This window comes from Anomaloglossus baeobatrachus, chromosome 4 (assembly GCF_048569485.1).
Source record: "Anomaloglossus baeobatrachus isolate aAnoBae1 chromosome 4, aAnoBae1.hap1, whole genome shotgun sequence".
In the NCBI taxonomy this organism is placed as follows: Eukaryota; Metazoa; Chordata; class Amphibia; order Anura; family Aromobatidae; genus Anomaloglossus; species Anomaloglossus baeobatrachus.
In genome coordinates this window covers 1557210-1576327 of record NC_134356.1, presented here as the reverse complement: position 1 = coordinate 1576327, position 19118 = coordinate 1557210, and the positions used below count along the sequence as shown (strand labels likewise).

At 58.0% G+C, this 19118-nt stretch overlaps 1 protein-coding gene across 1 annotated transcript in view; it reads left to right on the top strand.

Moving 5' to 3' along the window:
• STRAP (serine/threonine kinase receptor associated protein) overlaps window positions 1-19118 on the top strand; it is a 34558-nt gene that overhangs the window by 3606 nt on the left and 11834 nt on the right. The window contains exons 4-6 of the mRNA XM_075341922.1: window positions 6689-6761; window positions 8227-8326; window positions 11736-11873. Of these exons, the coding sequence (XP_075198037.1) occupies window positions 6689-6761; window positions 8227-8326; window positions 11736-11873 (311 nt within the window). The remainder of the gene's footprint in view (window positions 1-6688; window positions 6762-8226; window positions 8327-11735; window positions 11874-19118) is intronic.

Below are 19118 nucleotides of genomic sequence, written 5' to 3'. Positions count from 1 at the left end.
ATGGGGAAGATCACAGGGTGCACACCCCTGAGGGGTCAGTGACAGTGGCCGGAGGTGAGGACGACCCGGGACATGGGGGAGATAACAGGGTGCACACCCCTGAGGGGTCAGTGACAGTGGCCGGAGGTGAGGACGAGCCGGGACATGGGGGAGATAACAGGGTGCACACCCCTGAGGGGTCAGTGACAGTGGCCGGAGGTGAGGACGAGCCGGGACATGGGGGAGATCACAGGGTGCACGCCCCTGAGGGTCAGTGACAGTGGCCGGAGGTGAGGATGAGCCGGGACATGGGGAGATCACAGGGTGCGCACCCCTGAGGGGTCAGTAACAGTGGCCAGAGGTGAGGATGAGCCGGGACATGGGGGAGATCACAGGGTGCGCACCCCTGAGGGGTCAGTGACAGTGGCCGGAGGTGAGGATGAGCCGGGACATGGGGGAGATCACAGGGTGCGCACCCCTGAGGGGTCAGTGACAGTGGGCCGGAGGTGAGGACGAGCCGGGACATGGGGGAGATCACAGGGTGCGCACCCCTGAGGGGTCAGTGACAGTGGCCGGAGGTGAGGATGAGCCGGGACATGGGGGAGATCACAGGGTGCGCACCCCTGAGGGGTCAGTGACAGTGGGCCGGAGGTGAGGACGAGCCGGGACATTGGGGAGATCACAGGGTGTGCACCCCTGAGGGGTCAGTGACAGTGGGCCGGAGGTGAGGATGAGCTGAGACATGGGGAGATCACAGGGTGCGCACCCCTGAGGGGTCAGTAACAGTGGCCAGAGGTGAGGATGAGCCGGGACATGGGGAAGATCACAGGGTGCGCACCCCTGAGGAGCCAGTGACAGTGGGCCGGAGGTGAGGACGAGCCGGGACATGGGGAGATCACAGGGTGTGCACCCCTGAGGGTCAGTGACAGTGGCCGGAGGTGAGGACGAGCCGGGACATGGGTAGATCACAGGGTGCGCACCCCTGAGGGGTCAGTGACAGTGGGCCGGAGGTGAGGACGAGCCGGGACATGGGGGAGATAACAGGGTGCACACCCCTGAGGGGTCAGTGACAGTGGCCGGAGGTGAGGATGAGCCGGGACATGGGGGAGATCACAGGGTGCGCACCCCTGAGGGGTCAGTGACAGTGGCCGGAGGTGAGGACGAGCCGGGACATGGGGGAGATCACAGGGTGCACACCCCTGAGGGGTCAGTGACAGTGGCCGGAGGTGAGGATGAGCCAGGACATGGGGGAGATCACAGGGTGCGCACCCCTGAGGGGTCAGTGACAGTGGGCCGGAGGTGAGGACGAGCCGGGACATGGGGGAGATCACAGGGTGCGCACCCCTGAGGGGTCAGTGACAGTGGGCCGGAGGTGAGGACGAGCCGGGACATGGGGAGATCACAGGGTGCACACCCCTGAGGGGTCAGTGACAGTGGCCGGAGGTGAGGACGAGCCGGGACATTGGGAGATCACAGGGTGCACACCCCTGAGGGGTCAGTGACAGTGGGCCGGAGGTGAGGACGAGCCGGGACATGGGGGAGATCACAGGGTGTGCACCCCTGAGGGGCCAGTGATAGTGGGCCGGAGGTGAGGACGAGCCGGGACATGGGGAGATCACAGGGTGCGCACCCCTGAGGGGGTCAGTGACAGTGGGCCGGAGGTGAGGACGAGCCGTGACATGGGGGAGATCACAGGGTGTGCACCCCTGAGGGGTCAGTGACAGTGGCCGGAGGTGAGGATGAGCCAGGACATGGGGGAGATCACAGGGTGCGCGCCCCTGAGGGGTCAGTGACAGTGGGCCGGAGGTGAGGACGAGCCGGGACATGGGGGAGATCACAGGGTGTGCACCCCTGAGGGGTCAGTGACAGTGGCCGGAGGTGAGGATGAGCCGGGACATGGGGAGATCACAGGGTGTGCACCCCTGAGGGGTCAGTGACAGTGGCAGGAGGTGAGGACGAGCCGGGACATGGGGAGATCACAGGGTGCACACCCCTGAGGGGTCAGTGACAGTGGGCCGGAGGTGAGGATGAGCCGGGACATGGGGAGATCACAGGGTGCACACCCCTGAGGGGTCAGTGACAGTGGCCGGAGGTGAAGACGAGCCGGGACATGGGGGAGATCACAGGGTGCGCACCCCTGAGGGGTCAGTGACAGTGGCCGGAGGTGAGGATGAGCCGGGACATGGGGAGATCACAGGGTGCGCACCCCTGAGGGTCAGTGACAGTGGGCCGGAGGTGAGGACGAGCCGGGACATGAGGGAGATCACAGGGTGCGCACCCCTGAGGGGTCAGTGACAGTGGGCCGGAGGTGAGGACGAGCCGGGACATGAGGGAGATCACAGGGTGCGCACCCCTGAGGGGTCAGTGACAGTGGCCGGAGGTGAGGATGAGCCGGGACATGGGGAGATCACAGGGTGTGCACCCCTGAGGGGTCAGTGACAGTGGGCCGGAGGTGAGGACGAGCCGGGACATGGGGAGATCACAGGGTGCACACCCCTGAGGGGTCAGTGACAGTGGGCCGGAGGTGAGGACGAGCCGGGACATTGGGAGATCACAGGGTGCACACCCCTGAGGGGTCAGTGACAGTGGGCCGGAGGTGAGGACGAGCCGGGACATGGGGGAGATCACAGGGTGTGCACCCCTGAGGGGTCAGTGACAGTGGGCCGGAGGTGAGGACGAGCCGGGACATTGGGAGATCACAGGGTGCACACCCCTGAGGGGTCAGTGACAGTGGCCGGAGGTGAGGATGAGCCAGGACATGGGGGAGATCACAGGGTGCACACCCCTGAGGGGTCAGTGACAGTGGCCGGAGGTGAGGACGAGCCGGGACATGGGGGAGATCACAGGGTGCACACCCCTGAGGGGTCAGTGACAGTGGCCGGAGGTGAGGACGAGCCGGGACATGGGGGAGATCACAGGGTGCGCACCCCTGAGGGGTCAGTGACAGTGGCCGGAGGTGAGGACGAGCCAGGACATGGGGGAGATCACAGGGTGCGCACCCCTGAGGGGTCAGTGACAGTGGGCCGGAGGTGAGGATGAGCTGAGACATGGGGAGATCACAGGGTGCGCACCCCTGAGGGTCAGTGACAGTGGGCCGGAGGTGAGGATGAGCTGAGACATGGGGAGATAACAGGGTGCGCACCCCTGAGGAGCCAGTGACAGTGGGCCGGAGGTGAGGACGAGCCGGGACATGGGGAGATCACAGGGTGCGCACCCCTGAGGGGTCAGTGACAGTGGGCCGGAGGTGAGGATGAGCCGGGACATGGGGGAGATCACAGGGTGCACGCCCCTGAGGGGTCAGTGAGCCGGAGGTGAGGACGAGCCGGGACATGGGGAGATCACAGGGTGCACACCCCTGAGGGGTCAGTGAGCCGGAGGTGAGGACGAGCCGGGACATGGGGAGATCACAGGGTGCACACCCCTGAGGGGTCAGTGACAGTGGCCGGAGGTGAGGACGAGCCGGGACATGGGGGAGATCACAGGGTGCGCACCCCTGAGGGGTCAGTGACAGTGGGCCAGAGGTGAGGATGAGCCGGGACATGGGGAGATCACAGGGTGCACACCCCTGAGGGGTCAGTGACAGTGGGCCAGAGGTGAGGATGAGCCGGGACATGGGGGAGATCACAGGGTGCGCACCCCTGAGGGGTCAGTGACAGTGGGCCGGAGGTGAGGACGAGCCGGGACATGGGGAGATCACAGGGTGCACACCCCTGAGGGTCAGTGACAGTGGGCCGGAGGTGAGGATGAGCCGGGACATGGGGAGATCACAGGGTGCACACCCCTGAGGGTCAGTGACAGTGGGCCAGAGGTGAGGACGAGCCGGGACATGGGGGAGATCACAGGGTGCACACCCCTGAGGGTCAGTGACAGTGGGCCGGAGGTGAGGACGAGCCGGGACATTGGGAGATCACAGGGTGCGCACCCCTGAGGGTCAGTGACAGTGGGCCGGAGGTGAGGACGAGCCGGGACATGGGGAGATCACAGGGTGCACACCCCTGAGGGTCAGTGACAGTGGGCCGGAGGTGAGGACGAGCCGGGACATGGGGAGATCACAGGGTGCGCACCCCTGAGGGTCAGTGACAGTGGCCGGAGGTGAGGACGAGCCGGGACATGGGGAGATCACAGGGTGCGCACCCCTGAGGGTCAGTGACAGTGGGCCGGAGGTGAGGACGAGCCGGGACATGGGGAGATCACAGGGTGCGCACCCCTGAGGGTCAGTGACAGTGGCCGGAGGTGAGGACGAGCCGGGACATGGGGAGATCACAGGGTGCACACCCCTGAGGAGCCAGTGACAGTGGCCGGAGGTGAGAACGAGCCGGGACATGAGGGAGATCACAGGGTGCGCACCCCTGAGGGGTCAGTGACAGTGGGCCGGAGGTGAGGACGAGCCGGGACATGGGGAGATCACAGGGTGCACACCCCTGAGGAACCAGTGACAGTGGCCGGAGGTGAGAACGAGCCGGGACATGAGGGAGATCACAGGGTGCGCACCCCTGAGGGGTCAGTGACAGTGGGCCGGAGGTGAGGACGAGCCGGGACATGGGGAGATCACAGGGTGCGCGCCCCTGAGGGTCAGTGACAGTGGCCGGAGGTGAGAACGAGCCGGGACATGAGGGAGATCACAGGGTGCGCACCCCTGAGGGGTCAGTGACAGTGGGCCGGAGGTGAGGACGAGCCGGGACATGGGGAGATCACAGGGTGCGCGCCCCTGAGGGTCAGTGACAGTGGCCGGAGGTGAGGATGAGCCGGGACATGGGGAGATCACAGGGTGCGCACCCCTGAGGGTCAGTGACAGTGGGCCGGAGGTGAGGATGAGCCAGGACATGGGGAGATCACAGGGTGCACACCCCTGAGGGGTCAGTGACAGTGGGCCGGAGGTGAGGACGAGCCGGGACATGGGGAGATCACAGGGTGCGCACCCCTGAGGGTCAGTGACAGTGGCCGGAGGTGAGGACGAGCTGGGGCTTAGTGGGAACATGAAGGTCTCATCCTATTTGGGTGAGATCACAGGACGGGGCGCCGCCTGTGCCTCTGACCCCTTCATTGTAGGGCAGATGCTGCAGAGGGTGGTGGAAGGGCGGAGACCCCCTCGACTGCAGGTTCTAGGTGAGAGAGGGGACAAACAATTGGGTGGGGATCAGTCTCCCCCACACACTGAGCAATGGCAGAAGTGTCAGGATCACCTACATATATACAGGCGGCTGTGTGGTGGCGGGCGGCGGCTGTGTGGTGGCGGGCGGCGGCTGTGTGGTGGCCGCTGTGTGGTGGTGGGCGGTGGCTGTGTGGTGGTGGGCGGTGGCTGTGTGGTGGTGGGCGGTGGCTGTGTGGTGGTGGGCGGTGGCTGTGTGGTGGTGGGCGGCGGCTGTGTGGTGGTGGGCGGCGGCTGTGTGGTGGCCGCTGTGTGGTGGGCGGCGGCTGTGTGGTGGCCGCTGTGTGGTGGGCGGCGGCTGTGTGGTGGGCGGCGGCTGTGCGGTGGCCGCTGTGCGGTGGGCGGTGGCTGTGCGGTGGAGGGCGGTGGCTGTGTGGTGGTGGGTGGCGGCTGTGTGGTGGTGGGTGGCGGCTGTGTGGTGGTGGGTGGCGGCTGTGTGGTGGTGGGTGGCGGCTGTGTGGTGGTGGGCGGCGGCTGTGTGGTGGCCGCTGTGTGGTGGGCGGCGGCTGTGTGGTGGTGGGCGGCGGCTGTGTGGTGGTGAGCGGTGGCTGTGTGGTGGGCGGCGGCTGTGTGGTGGGCGGCGGCTGTGTGGTGGGCGGCGGCTGTGTGGTGGGCGGCGGCTGTGTGGTGGGCGGCGGCTGTGTGGTGGGCGGCGGCTGTGTGGTGGGCGGCGGCTGTGTGGTGGTGGGTGGCGGCTGTGTGGTGGGCGGTGGCTGTGTGGTGGTGGGCGGTGGCTGTGTGGTGGTGGGCGGTGGCTGTGTGGTGGTGGGTGGCGGCTGTGTGGTGGTGGGCGGTGGCTGTGTGGTGGCCGCTGTGTGGTGGGCGGCGGCTGTGTGGTGGTGAGCGGTGGCTGTGTGGTGGCCGCTGTGTGGTGGGCGGCGGCTGTGTGGTGGTGAGCGGTGGCTGTGTGGTGGCCGCTGTGTGGTGGGCGGTGGCTGTGTGGTGGGCGGCGGCTGTGCGGTGGCCGCTGTGTGGTGGTGGGCGGCGGCTGTGTGGTGGTGGGCGGTGGCTGTGTGGTGGTGGGCGGTGGCTGTGTGGTGGTGGGTGGCGGCTGTGTGGTGGTGGGCGGTGGCTGTGTGGTGGCCGCTGTGTGGTGGGCGGCGGCTGTGTGGTGGTGAGCGGTGGCTGTGTGGTGGCCGCTGTGTGGTGGGCGGCGGCTGTGTGGTGGTGAGCGGTGGCTGTGTGGTGGCCGCTGTGTGGTGGGCGGTGGCTGTGTGGTGGGCGGCGGCTGTGCGGTGGCCGCTGTGTGGTGGTGGGCGGCGGCTGTGTGGTGGTGGGCGGCGGCTGTGTGGTGGTGGGCGGCGGCTGTGTGGTGGTGGGCGGTGGCTGTGTGGTGGCCGCTGTGTGGTGGGCGGCGGCTGTGTGGTGGTGGGCGGTGGCTGTGTGGTGGCCGCTGTGTGGTGGGCGGTGGCTGTGTGGTGGAGGGCGGTGGCTGTGTGGTGGCCGCTGTGTGGTGGGCGGTGGCTGTGTGGTGGAGGGCGGTGGCTGTGTGGTGGCCGCTGTGTGGTGGGCGGTGGCTGTGCGGTGGCCGCTCTCTTCATTGTCCTCCTTATTCTTCAGGACAGTAATCACCTGCTGACGGGAGGACAGGACAAGCTGCTGCGGATCTACGACATGAGCAAACCAGAGGCCGGTACGTATGGTACTTGCCTGGTTTAGGGGCGGCGCTGCGGTCCGTGTGCGGTCTGTGTGCGGCCTTGGTTTGTGGTGTCTCTGCTCTGGATGTGGCGCAGATCCGTGCACAGCTCAGGTTTGTTGTCCTCAGAGCTGTGGAGTCTGTAACTAAACCTCCAACTCCACGACCGACTCCCTCATACAGTATAAACCCTTAGTTTCCATCCACTCTCTATACAGACACATCTGCAGGTTTTTCCCTCCGCTCTCTATACAGACACATCTGCAGGTTTTCCCTCGGCTCTCTATACAGACACATCTGCAGGTTTTTCCCTCCGCTCTCTATACAGACACATCTGCAGGTTTTTCCCTCCGCTCTCTATACAGAGACATCTGCAGGTTTTTCCCTCCGCTCTCTATACAGACACATCTGCAGGTTTTTCCCTCCGCTCTCTATACAGACACATCTGCAGGTTTTTCCCTCCGCTCTCTATACAGACACATCTGCAGGTTTTTCCCTTCGCTCTCTATACAGACACATCTGCAGGTTTTCCCTCCGCTCTGTATGTATAGAGACTGAGGGTTTACTCTGCAGATGACTGATGTGATACATCCCTGTAGTAAGTGGTGACCTGTCTTTTATCCTGGAGATGAGGTGCAGCACAGAATGGTGACCTCTCCTATCCTGGAGATGAGGTGCAGCACAGAATGGTGACCTCTTTTATCCTGGAGATGAGGTGCAGCACAGATCCATCCTCAGATCAGGAGCAGAACACACAGTTATAGGACATTTCGGAACGTCCCCGATTCCTTCTGATGATGTGTTCCTCACATTCTGCACTGAGCGCTGGACCCCAGTTATTATAGATTTTCAGAGTCGCTCCATTTTACGCCGCCTCCAGGACGTCTGCTCCACAGCCCTGGCGGGGGGGTGCAGAGGCTTTACTCCACAGCCCTGGCGGGGGGGTGCAGAGGCTTTACTCCACAGCCCTGGCGGGGGGGTGCAGAGGCTTTACTCCACAGCCCTGGCGGGGGGGTGCAGGGGCTTTACTCCACAGCCCTGGCGGGGGGGTGCAGGAGCTTTACGCCACAGCCCTGGCGGGGGGGTGCAGGAGCTTTACGCCACAGCCCTGGCGGGGGGGTGTGCAGGGGCTTTACTCCACAGCCCTGGCGGGGGGGTGCAGGGGCTTTACTCCACAGCCCTGGCGGGGGGGTGCAGGGGCTTTACTCCACAGCCCTGGCGGGGGGGTGCAGGGGCTTTACTCCACAGCCCTGGCGGGGGGGTGCAGGGGCTTTACTCCACAGCCCTGGCGGGGGGGTGCAGGAGCTTTACTCCACAGCCCTGGCGGGGGGGGGGGGGTGCAGAGGCTTTACTCCACAGCCCTGGTGGGGGGGTGCAGAGGCTTTACTCCACAGCCCTGGCGGGGGGGTGCAGAGGCTTTGGTAGATGTGGCGCCTCCTGGTGGATGTTGTTTCTCTTGTAGATCCAGAGCAGATCGGGGGTCACACTTCAGGAATCAAGAAGGCGTTGTGGTATAACGACGACAGACAGATCATCTCTGCGGCCGATGATAAGACCGTGCGGTGAGTAGTCATGTGATCAGCTGGCTCCGCCTACAACGCCTTCTGAAGGGTTAAACAGCTGGTCCAGGTTTGGCATGAGCCTGCAGTCACACACATACATTGCACGCTGTCAGTATTGTCCAGTGACGACGGTCAGATAAGTACACGTATGCGGTGTACATACTCCCAGCCACATCCCAGTCAACACTCCATAGTCTCACTGCTCTTACAGTAAAGACTCCATAGTCTCACTGCTCTTACAGTAAAGACTCCATAGTCTCACTGCTCTTACAGTAAAGACTCCATAGTCTCACTGCTCTTACAGTAAAGACTCCATAGTCTCACTGCTCTTACAGTAAAGACTCCATAGTCTCACTGCTCTTACAGTAAAGACTCCATAGTCTCGCTGCTCTTACAGTAAAGACTCCATTGTCTCACTGCTCTTACAGTAAAGACTCCATTGTCTCACTGCTCTTACAGTAAAGACTCCATAGTCTCGCTGCTCTTACAGTAAAGACTCCATAATCTCGCTGCTCTTACAGTAAAGACTCCATAGTCTCGCTGCTCTTACAGTAAAGACTCCATAGTCTCACTGCTCTTACAGTAAAGACTCCATAGTCTCACTGCTCTTACAGTAAAGACTCCATAGTCTCACTGCTCTTACAGTAAAGACTCCATAGTCTCACTGCTCTTACAGTAAAGACTCCATAGTCTCACTGCTCTTACAGTAAAGACTCCATAGTCTCACTGCTCTTACAGTAAAGACTCCATTGTCTCACTGCTCTTACAGTAAAGACTCCATAGTCTCCCTGCTCTTACAGTAAAGACTCCATTGTCTCACTGCTCTTACAGTAAAGACTCCATTGTCTCACTGCTCTTACAGTAAAGACTCCATTGTCTCACTGCTCTTACAGTAAAGACTCCATTGTCTCACTGCTCTTACAGTAAAGACTCCATAGTCTCACTGCTCTTACAGTAAAGACTCCATAGTCTCACTGCTCTTACAGCAAAGACTCCATAGTCTCACTGCTCTTACAGCAAAGACTCCATAGTCTCACTGCTCTTACAGTAAAGACTCCATAGTCTCACTGCTCTTACAGTAAAGACTCCATAGTCTCACTGCTCTTACAGTAAAGACTCCATAGTCTCACTGCTCTTACAGTAAAGACTCCATAGTCTCACTGCTCTTACAGTAAAGACTCCATAGTCTCACTGCTCTTACAGTAAAGACTCCATAGTCTCACTGCTCTTACAGTAAAGACTCCATAGTCTCACTGCTCTTACAGTAAAGACTCCATAGTCTCACTGCTCTTACAGTAAAGACTCCATAGTCTCACTGCTCTTACAGTAAAGACTCCATAGTCTCACTGCTCTTACAGTAAAGACTCCATAGTCTCACTGCTCTTACAGTAAAGACTCCATAGTCTCACTGCTCTTACAGTAAAGACTCCATAGTCTCACTGCTCTTACAGTAAAGACTCCATAGTCTCACTGCTCTTACAGTAAAGACTCCATAGTCTCACTGCTCTTACAGTAAAGACTCCATAGTCTCACTGCTCTTACAGTAAAGACTCCATAGTCTCACTGCTCTTACAGTAAAGACTCCATAGTCTCACTGCTCTTACAGTAAAGACTCCATAGTCTCACTGCTCTTACAGTAAAGACTCCATAGTCTCACTGCTCTTACAGTAAAGACTCCATAGTCTCACTGCTCTTACAGTAAAGACTCCATAGTCTCACTGCTCTTACAGTAAAGACTCCATAGTCTCACTGCTCTTACAGTAAAGACTCCATAGTCTCACTGCTCTTACAGTAAAGACTCCATAGTCTCACTGCTCTTACAGTAAAGACTCCATAGTCTCACTGCTCTTACAGTAAAGACTCCATAGTCTCACTGCTCTTACAGTAAAGACTCCATAGTCTCACTGCTCTTACAGTAAAGACTCCATAGTCTCACTGCTCTTACAGTAAAGACTCCATAGTCTCACTGCTCTTACAGTAAAGACTCCATAGTCTCACTGCTCTTACAGTAAAGACTCCATAGTCTCACTGCTCTTACAGTAAAGACTCCATAGTCTCGCTGCTCTTACAGTAAAGACTCCATAGTCTCGCTGCTCTTACAGTAAAGACTCCATAGTCTCGCTGCTCTTACAGTAAAGACTCCATAGTCTCGCTGCTCTTACAGTAAAGACTCCATAGTCTCGCTGCTCTTACAGTAAAGACTCCATAGTCTCGCTGCTCTTACAGTAAAGACTCCATTGTCTCGCTGCTCTTACAGTAAAGACTCCATAGTCTCGCTGCTCCCTGCTCCTACTAGATAGATACAATAGATGACTGCACTCCCGCGACATCTGCTGGGACCGGCGCTGGCTCCAACCTCACATCATCCTCAGCGGCTGTAATAGATGACTGCAGTCCCGCGACATCTGCTGGGACCGGCGCTGGCTCCAACCTCACATCATCCTCAGCGGCTGTAATAGATGACTGCGCTCCCGCGACATCTGCTGGGACCGGCGCTGGCTCCGACCTCACATCATCCTCAGCGGCTGTAATAGATGACTGCGCTCCCGCGACATCTGCTGGGACCGGCGCTGGCTCCGACCTCACATCATCCGCAGCGGTTACAATAGATGACTGCGCTCCCGCGACATCTGCTGGGACCGGCGCTGGCTCCAACCTCACATCATCCTCAGCGGTTACAATAGATGACTGCGCTCCCGCGACATCTGCTGGGACCGGTGCTGGCTCCGATCTCTGCACGTAACCCCCTTAGAGAGAGTTGCATGTGAGGGGGAGATTGATGAAGACTAATAATAGGGAACATAATCACCTCCTGCCCTCAGCAGATTCAGCGCCGGCTCCAAAGGTCTGGGCATTTCTCAAGTGTCCGCACCGCTGCTGCCAGTCATCAGCTGAGGTTCTGTACTGGGTAAACGCCGCCACTGGAGCGGAACGCAAGTCCCCATATATTATCCATATCTACAAGCAGGCGTTTTCACGGTCGCACAGCAATGTTGACTGACTACGGTGACATTATAAAGCCCCTGACTGCAGGACTTCTCATGATGGGTCGTATGGCGGCGCGGGGACATCTGATATCACCGCCTCTCGGGTCCATTGTGCAGCTGCTCCTCTCACGTCTGCTTAATACACAGGATTCCTGGACTTGCATCCTCCATACATTACATTCCTCCTAAACATACTGTATATACCCATATATATGTTGACTATTGCCAGGAGAATGGGCCGGCCCCCTCATATAACCGCTGGGGGCCTAGAGGCGGCGTCTGCGCACAGTGGCTGCTGATATGTTGCTTTGCGTACAATCATAATGACGAGATTCTTTTATGGCGGCGTCCAGGCGGGATTCATCTGAACCAGGCGCCATCTGCCGATGTCCTAACACTTTGCTCTTGTGTCTTGTCTTTAGTCTGTGGGACAGAGCCAGTATGTCCGAAGTGAAGACCCTGAGCTTTAACCTGGCTGTCAGTAGCATGGAGTATATACCAGACGGAGAGACTCTGCTCATCACGTACGGGAGAACCATCGCGCTCTATAATACTTCCAGGTACAACTCACATGACAAACCCAGATCTGCACGATCTCGCATAGTGCCAACACTAGAAGAGGTGGTGACCTCGGTACATGGTCCGACTGTGGGGAGAGGAAGGCGGCCACTACTCCTGTACATGGCCCCAGCTGTAGAGAGGAGCTGAGGGCTCTCCTCCTGTACATGGCCCCAGCTGTAGAGGGGAGCTGAGGGCTCTCCTCCTGTACATGGCCCCAGCTGTAGAGAGGAGCTGAGGGCTCTCCTCCTGTGCATGGCCCCAGCTGTAGAGGGGAGCTGAGGGCTCTCGTCCTGTACATGGCCCCAGCTGTAGAGAGGAGCTGAGGGCTCTCCTCCTGTGCATGGCCCCAGCTGTAGAGGGGAGCTGAGGGCTCTCCTCCTGTACATGGCCCCAGCTGTAGAGAGGAGCTGAGGGCTCTCCTCCTGTGCATGGCCCCAGCTGTAGAGGGGAGCTGAGGGCTCTCGTCCTGTACATGGCCCCAGCTGTAGAGAGGAGCTGAGGGCTCTCCTCCTGTGCATGGCCCCAGCTGTAGAGGGGAGCTGAGGGCTCTCGTCCTGTACATGGCCCCAGCTGTAGAGAGGAGCTGAGGGCTCTCCTCCTGTGCATGGCCCCAGCTGTAGAGGGGAGCTGAGGGCTCTCCTCCTGTACATGGCCCCAGCTGTAGAGAGGAGCTGAGGGCTCTCCTCCTGTGCATGGCCCCAGCTGTAGAGGGGAGCTGAGGGCTCTCGTCCTGTACATGGCCCCAGCTGTAGAGAGGAGCTGAGGGCTCTCCTCCTGTGCATGGCCCCAGCTGTAGAGGGGAGCTGAGGGCTCTCCTCCTGTACATGGCCCCAGCTGTAGAGAGGAGCTGAGGGCTCTCCTCCTGTACATGGCCCCAGCTGTAGAGAGGAGCTGAGGGCTCTCCTCCTGTGCATGGCCCCAGCTGTAGAGGGGAGCTGAGGGCTCTCGTCCTGTACATGGCCCCAGCTGTAGAGAGGAGCTGAGGGCTCTCGTCCTGTACATGGCCCCAGCTGTAGAGAGGAGCTGAGGGCTCTCGTCCTGTACATGGCCCCAGCTGTAGAGAGGAGCTGAGGGCTCTCGTCCTGTACATGGCCCCAGCTGTAGAGAGAAGCTGAGGGCTCTCCTCCTGTACATAGTCCCAGCTGTAGAGAGAAGCTGAGGGCTCTCCTCCTGTACATGGCCCCCAGCTGTAGAGAGGAGCTGAGGGCTCTCGTCCTGTACATGGCCCCAGCTGTAGAGAGGAGCTGAGGGCTCTCCTCCTGTACATGGTCCCAGCTGTAGAGAGGAGCTGAGGGCTCTCCTCCTGTACATAGTCCCAGCTGTAGAGAGAAGCTGAGGGCTCTCCTCCTGTACATGGCCCCAGCTGCAGAGAGGAGCTGAGGGCTCTCGTCCTGTACATGGCCCCAGCTGTAGAGAGGAGCTGAGGGCTCTCCTCCTGTACATGGTCCCAGCTGTAGAGGGGAGCTGAGGGCTCTCGTCCTGTACATGGTCCCAGCTGTAGAGAGAAGCTGAGGGCTCTCCTCCTGTACATAGTCCCAGCTGTAGAGAGGAGCTGAGGGCTCTCCTCCTGTACATGGTCCCAGCTGTAGAGGGGAGCTGAGGGCTCTCGTCCTGTACATGGTCCCAGCTGTAGAGAGAAGCTGAGGGCTCTCCTCCTGTACATAGTCCCAGCTATAGAGGGGAGCTGAGGGCTCTCGTCCTGTACATGGCCCCAGCTGTAGAGAGGAGCTGAGGGCTCTCCTCCTGTACATAGTCCCAGCTGTAGAGAGGAGCTGAGGGCTCTCGTCCTGTACATGGCCCCAGCTGCAGAGAGGAGCTGAGGGCTCTCGTCCTGTACATGGCCCCAGCTGTAGAGAGAAGCTGAGGGCTCTCCTCCTGTACATAGTCCCAGCTGTAGAGAGGAGCTGAGGGCTCTCCTCCTGTACATGGTCCCAGCTGTAGAGGGGAGCTGAGGGCTCTCGTCCTGTACATGGTCCCAGCTGTAGAGGGGAGCTGAGGGCTCTCGTCCTGTACATGGTCCCAGCTGTAGAGGGGAGCTGAGGGCTCTCGTCCTGTACATGGTCCCAGCTGTAGAGGGGAGCTGAGGGCTCTCCTCCTGTACGTGGTCCCAGCTGTAGAGAGGAGCTGAGGGCTCTCGTCCTGTACGTGGTCCCAGCTGTAGAGAGGAGCTGAGGGCTCTCCTCCTGTACGTGGTCACACCTGTAGAGAAATTATGGCTGCTACTCCTGTTGTCTCCAGGTGTGGAGAGGAGGTAACAGCCAATCCCCTTTTACGTGGTGCCGGCTGTAGTGAAGAGGAAGTGATGGCCACTACTCGTGGTAGTTGCGCTGGGTGTGTTGAGGACAAAGTGACGGCCACTTCTGCTGTTCGTGGTGCCAGGTGTGTAGTGGAGGTTCTGGCTGCTCCTCCTGTTCGTGACGCCAGGTGTGGAGAGGAGGAAGTGGTGTTGGCCGCTCCTCCTGCGCTTTGTGTCGGATGTTTAGATGAGGAGGTGAAGGCCGCTTCTCCTGTACGTAGTGACGGCTGCAGAGAGGTGGTTACAGGTGCTCCTCAAGTTTGCAACGCCAGGTGTGGCAAGGAGGCTGTGACGACAACATCTCCTGTACGTAGTGATGGCTGTAGAGAGGTGGTTCCAGACGCTTCTCCTGTTTGAGGCCGGGTGTGAAGAGTAGGAGATAACGGCCGCTGCTCCTGTACGTGGTGACTGCTGTAGAGGTGGTTCCAGACGCTCTTCCTGTTTGTGAGGTCAAGTGTGGCGAGGAGGAGGTGACGACCATGTCTCCTGTACGTGGTGACTGCTGTAGAGGTGGTTCCAGACGCTCTTCCCGTTTGTGAGGCCGGGTGTGACAAGGAGGAGGTGACTACAACATCTCCTGTACGTAGTGATGGCTGTAGAGGAGGTTCTGGCTGCTTCTCCTGTTTGACGCCGGGTGTGAAGAGGAGGAGATGACGGCCGCTCCTCCTGAACGTGGGTCAGCTGTAGAGAGGTGGTTCCAGACGTTCGTCTCCTGTACATGGTGTCGGCTGTAGACAGGGTGGTTGCAGACGCTTCTCCTGTTTGTGACGCCGGTTGTGGCAAGGAGGAGGTGACGGTTGCTTCTGTTCGTGGTGATGGCTGTAGAGAGGTGGTTGCAGATGCTCCTCCTGTTTGTGAGGCCGGGTGTGGCGAGGAGGAGGTGACGGCCGCTCCTCCTGTACGTAGTGATGGCTGTAGAGAGGTGGTTCCAGACGCTCCTCCCGTTTGTTAAGCCGGGTGTGGCAAGTAGAGATGAGCGAACCGGTCGCGGTTCGGCTCGAGGTTGGTTCGCCGAACGGACCTCCCGTTCGAGTTCGGTTCGTCGAACGTTCGACGAACCGAACTCGAACTGCATAGGAAACAATGGCAGGCAATCACAAACACAGAAAAACACCTAGAAAACACCCTCAAAGGTGTCCAAAAGGTCACAAACAACTCACAACACATGGGAAAGTGACAAGGACATATACTCATGCGAAAACAAAAGAGCTGGACAAGGAAAAAGAGGAGGACACACAGATATATGAGTATATGCAAGGAAACATCGATTCCATTAATGTGCAACTTGAGCCCTGCTCATTCTTGGCTTCCAATCTTGATAAATTGCCTGAGCTCGCCACGTACGTCTTGGGGATCTTGTCGTGTCCTGCAGCCAGCGTTCTCTCGGAACCTGTCTTCAGTGCTGCTGTGGGTCTGCTGGCAGATAAGCACACGTGTCTGTCCACTGACAATGTGGACATGGCTCTCAGAGGACTTTTCTTCCCCTGGGTCAGCCAGGGGACGGGAAAGGCACGCGTATTTTTGAGAGTGCTTCATGCAAAGCATCTTTTTCTTTTTCAAAAGGGAGCTCAACCGATGCCAGTCAAGTGGGGTGTGTGTGGCCCAGTGAGTGGAAACGAGGGAGACAGTGGTTGGAGTCCCCTCGCTGTGTCTCTAAAAGAACCAAGATGAACAAGTCATGGCTCTCAGAGGACTTTTCTTCCCCTGGGTCAGCCAGGGGACGGGAAAGGCACGCGTATTTTTGAGAGTGCTTCATGCAAAGCATCTTTTTCTTTTTCAAAAGGGGGCTCAACCGATGCCAGTCAAGTGGGGTGTGTGTGGCCCAGTTAGTGGCAACGAAGGAGACTGTGGTTGGAGTCCCCTCGCTGTGTTTCTAAAAGACCCAAAATGAACAAATCATGGCTCTCAGAGGACTTTTCTTCCCCTGGGTCAGCCAGGGGACGGGAAAGGCACGCGTATTTTTGAGAGTGCTTCATGCAAAGCATCTTTTTCTTTTTCAAAAGGGAGCTCAACCGATGCCAGTCAAGTGGGGTGTGTGTGGCCCAGTGAGTGGCAACGAGGGAGACTGTGGTTGGAGTCCCCTCGCTGTGTCTCTAAAAGAACCAAGATGAACAAGTCATGGCTCTCAGAGGACTTTTCTTCCCCTGGGTCAGCCAGGGGACGGGAAAGGCACGCGTATTTTTGAGAGTGCTTCATGCAAAGCATCTTTTTCTTTTTCAAAAGGGAGCTCAACCGATGCCAGTCAAGTGGGGTGTGTGTGGCCCAGTGAGTGGAAACGAGGGAGACTGTGGTTGGAGTCCCCTCGCTGTGTCTCTAAAAGAACCAAGATGAACAAGTCATGGCTCTCAGAGGACTTTTCTTCCCCTGGGTCAGCCAGGGGACGGGAAAGGCACGCGTATTTTTGAGAGTGCTTCATGCAAAGCATCTTTTTCTTTTTCAAAAGGGAGCTCAACCGATGCCAGTCAAGTGGGGTGTGTGTGGCCCAGTGAGTGGCAACGAAGGAGACTGTGGTTGGAGTCCCCTCGCTGTGTTTCTAAAAGACCCAAAATGAACAAATCATGGCTCTCAGAGGACTTTTCTTCCCCTGGGTCAGCCAGGGGACGGGAAAGGCACGCGTATTTTTGAGAGTGCTTCATGCAAAGCATCTTTTTCTTTTTCAAAAGGGAGCTCAACCGATGCCAGTCAAGTGGGGTGTGTGTGGCCCAGTGAGTGGCAACGAAGGAGACTGTGGTTGGAGTCCCCTCGCTGTGTTTCTAAAAGACCCAAAATGAACAAGTCATGGCTCTCAGAGGACTTTTCTTCCCCTGGGTCAGCCAGGGGACGGGAAAGGCACGCGTATTTTTGAGAGTGCTTCATGCAAAGCATCTTTTTCTTTTTCAAAAGGGAGCTCAACCGATGCCAGTCAAGTGGGGTGTGTGTGGCCCAGTGAGTGGAAACGAGGGAGACTGTGGTTGGAGTCCCCTCGCTGTGTCTCTAAAAGAACCAAGATGAACAAGTCATGGCTCTCAGAGGACTTTTCTTCCCCTGGGTCAGCCAGGGGACGGGAAAGGCACGCGTATTTTTGAGAGTGCTTCATGCAAAGCATCTTTTTCTTTTTCAAAAGGGAGCTCAACCGATGCCAGTCAAGTGGGGTGTGTGTGGCCCAGTGAGTGGAAACGAGGGAGACTGTGGTTGGAGTCCCCTCGCTGTGTCTCTAAAAGAACCAAGATGAACAAGTCATGGCTCTCAGAGGACTTTTCTTCCCCTGGGTCAGCCAGGGGACGGGAAAGGCACGCGTATTTTTGAGAGTGCTTCATGCAAAGCATCTTTTTCTTTTTCAAAAGGGAGCTCAACCGATGCCAGTCAAGTGGGGTGTGTGTGGCCCAGTGAGTGGCAACGAAGGAGACTGTGGTTGGAGTCCCCTCGCTGTGTTTCTAAAAGACCCAAAATGAACAAATCATGGCTCTCAGAGGACTTTTCTTCCCCTGGGTCAGCCAGGGGACGGGAAAGGCACGCGTATTTTTGAGAGTGCTTCATGCAAAGCATCTTTTTCTTTTTCAAAAGGGAGCTCAACCGATGCCAGTCAAGTGGGGTGTGTGTGGCCCAGTGAGTGGCAACGAAGGAGACTGTGGTTGGAGTCCCCTCGCTGTGTTTCTAAAAGACCCAAAATGAACAAATCATGGCTCTCAGAGGACTTTTCTTCCCCTGGGTCAGCCAGGGGACGGGAAAGGCACGCGTATTTTTGAGAGTGCTTCATGCAAAGCATCTTTTTCTTTTTCAAAAGGGAGCTCAACCGATGCCAGTCAAGTGGGGTGTGTGTGGCCCAGTGAGTGGCAACGAAGGAGACTGTGGTTGGAGTCCCCTCGCTGTGTTTCTAAAAGACCCAAAATGAACAAATCATGGCTCTCAGAGGACTTTTCTTCCCCTGGGTCAGCCAGGGGACGGGAAAGGCACGCGTATTTTTGAGAGTGCTTCATGCAAAGCATCTTTTTCTTTTTCAAAAGGGAGCTCAACCGATGCCAGTCAAGTGGGGTGTGTGTGGCCCAGTGAGTGGAAACGAGGGAGACTGTGGTTGGAGTCCCCTCGCTGTGTCTCTAAAAGAACCAAGATGAACAAGTCATGGCTCTCAGAGGACTTTTCTTCCCCTGGGTCAGCCAGGGGACGGGAAAGGCACGTGTATTTTTGAGAGTGCTTCATGCAAAGCATCTTTTTCTTTTTCAAAAGGGGGCTCAACCGATGCCAGTCAAGTGGGGTGTGTGTGGCCCAGTTAGTGGCAACGAGGGAGACTGTGGTTGGAGTCCCCTCGCTGTGTTTTACATGCTTTTAGAAGGGCATGAAATGGCTTGGAGGTTGACTTTCATAAAATGCAAACTGTTGGCTACCAAAATGCTGCCTTTCCAACAACTGTGGTTATAGGCAATGAGGAACATACTGATGAAGATGAGACGCAGATACCCGATTGGGATGACAACTTAAATATTCGGTCAGGGCAAGAAGAGGCTCGGTCTGAGGGGGAGGGGAGTGCAAACACAACAATTGATGATGAAGTTCTAGATCCCACCTACTGTCAACCCCCAGTCAGGCACTCGAGGAGGTCAACAGAGGCGGTGGAGGAGGATGCAACCGACGACGAAATTACCTTGCGCCTTCCTGGACAGAGTCAGAGCACTGGTAGCACGTCTACAACTGCATCCTCAGCCACCACTCTGCCTATGAGCATTATTCGGGGTGCATCAACAGGTCGCATGGCCTCTAAGCCTTGCCTAGCCTGGGCCTTTTTTGACATAGAAAAAGATCGCCCAAATCATGTGATATGTAAAATTTGTCATGATTCTCTTAGTAGAGGTCAAAACCTCAGCAGTTTGACAACTTCTTCCATGAATCGTCACATGAATAAATATCATAGGTCCCGGTGGGAAGCTCACTGTGCTGCAATGCGGCCTAGCGGAGCGAACCATCCACCGCCCGC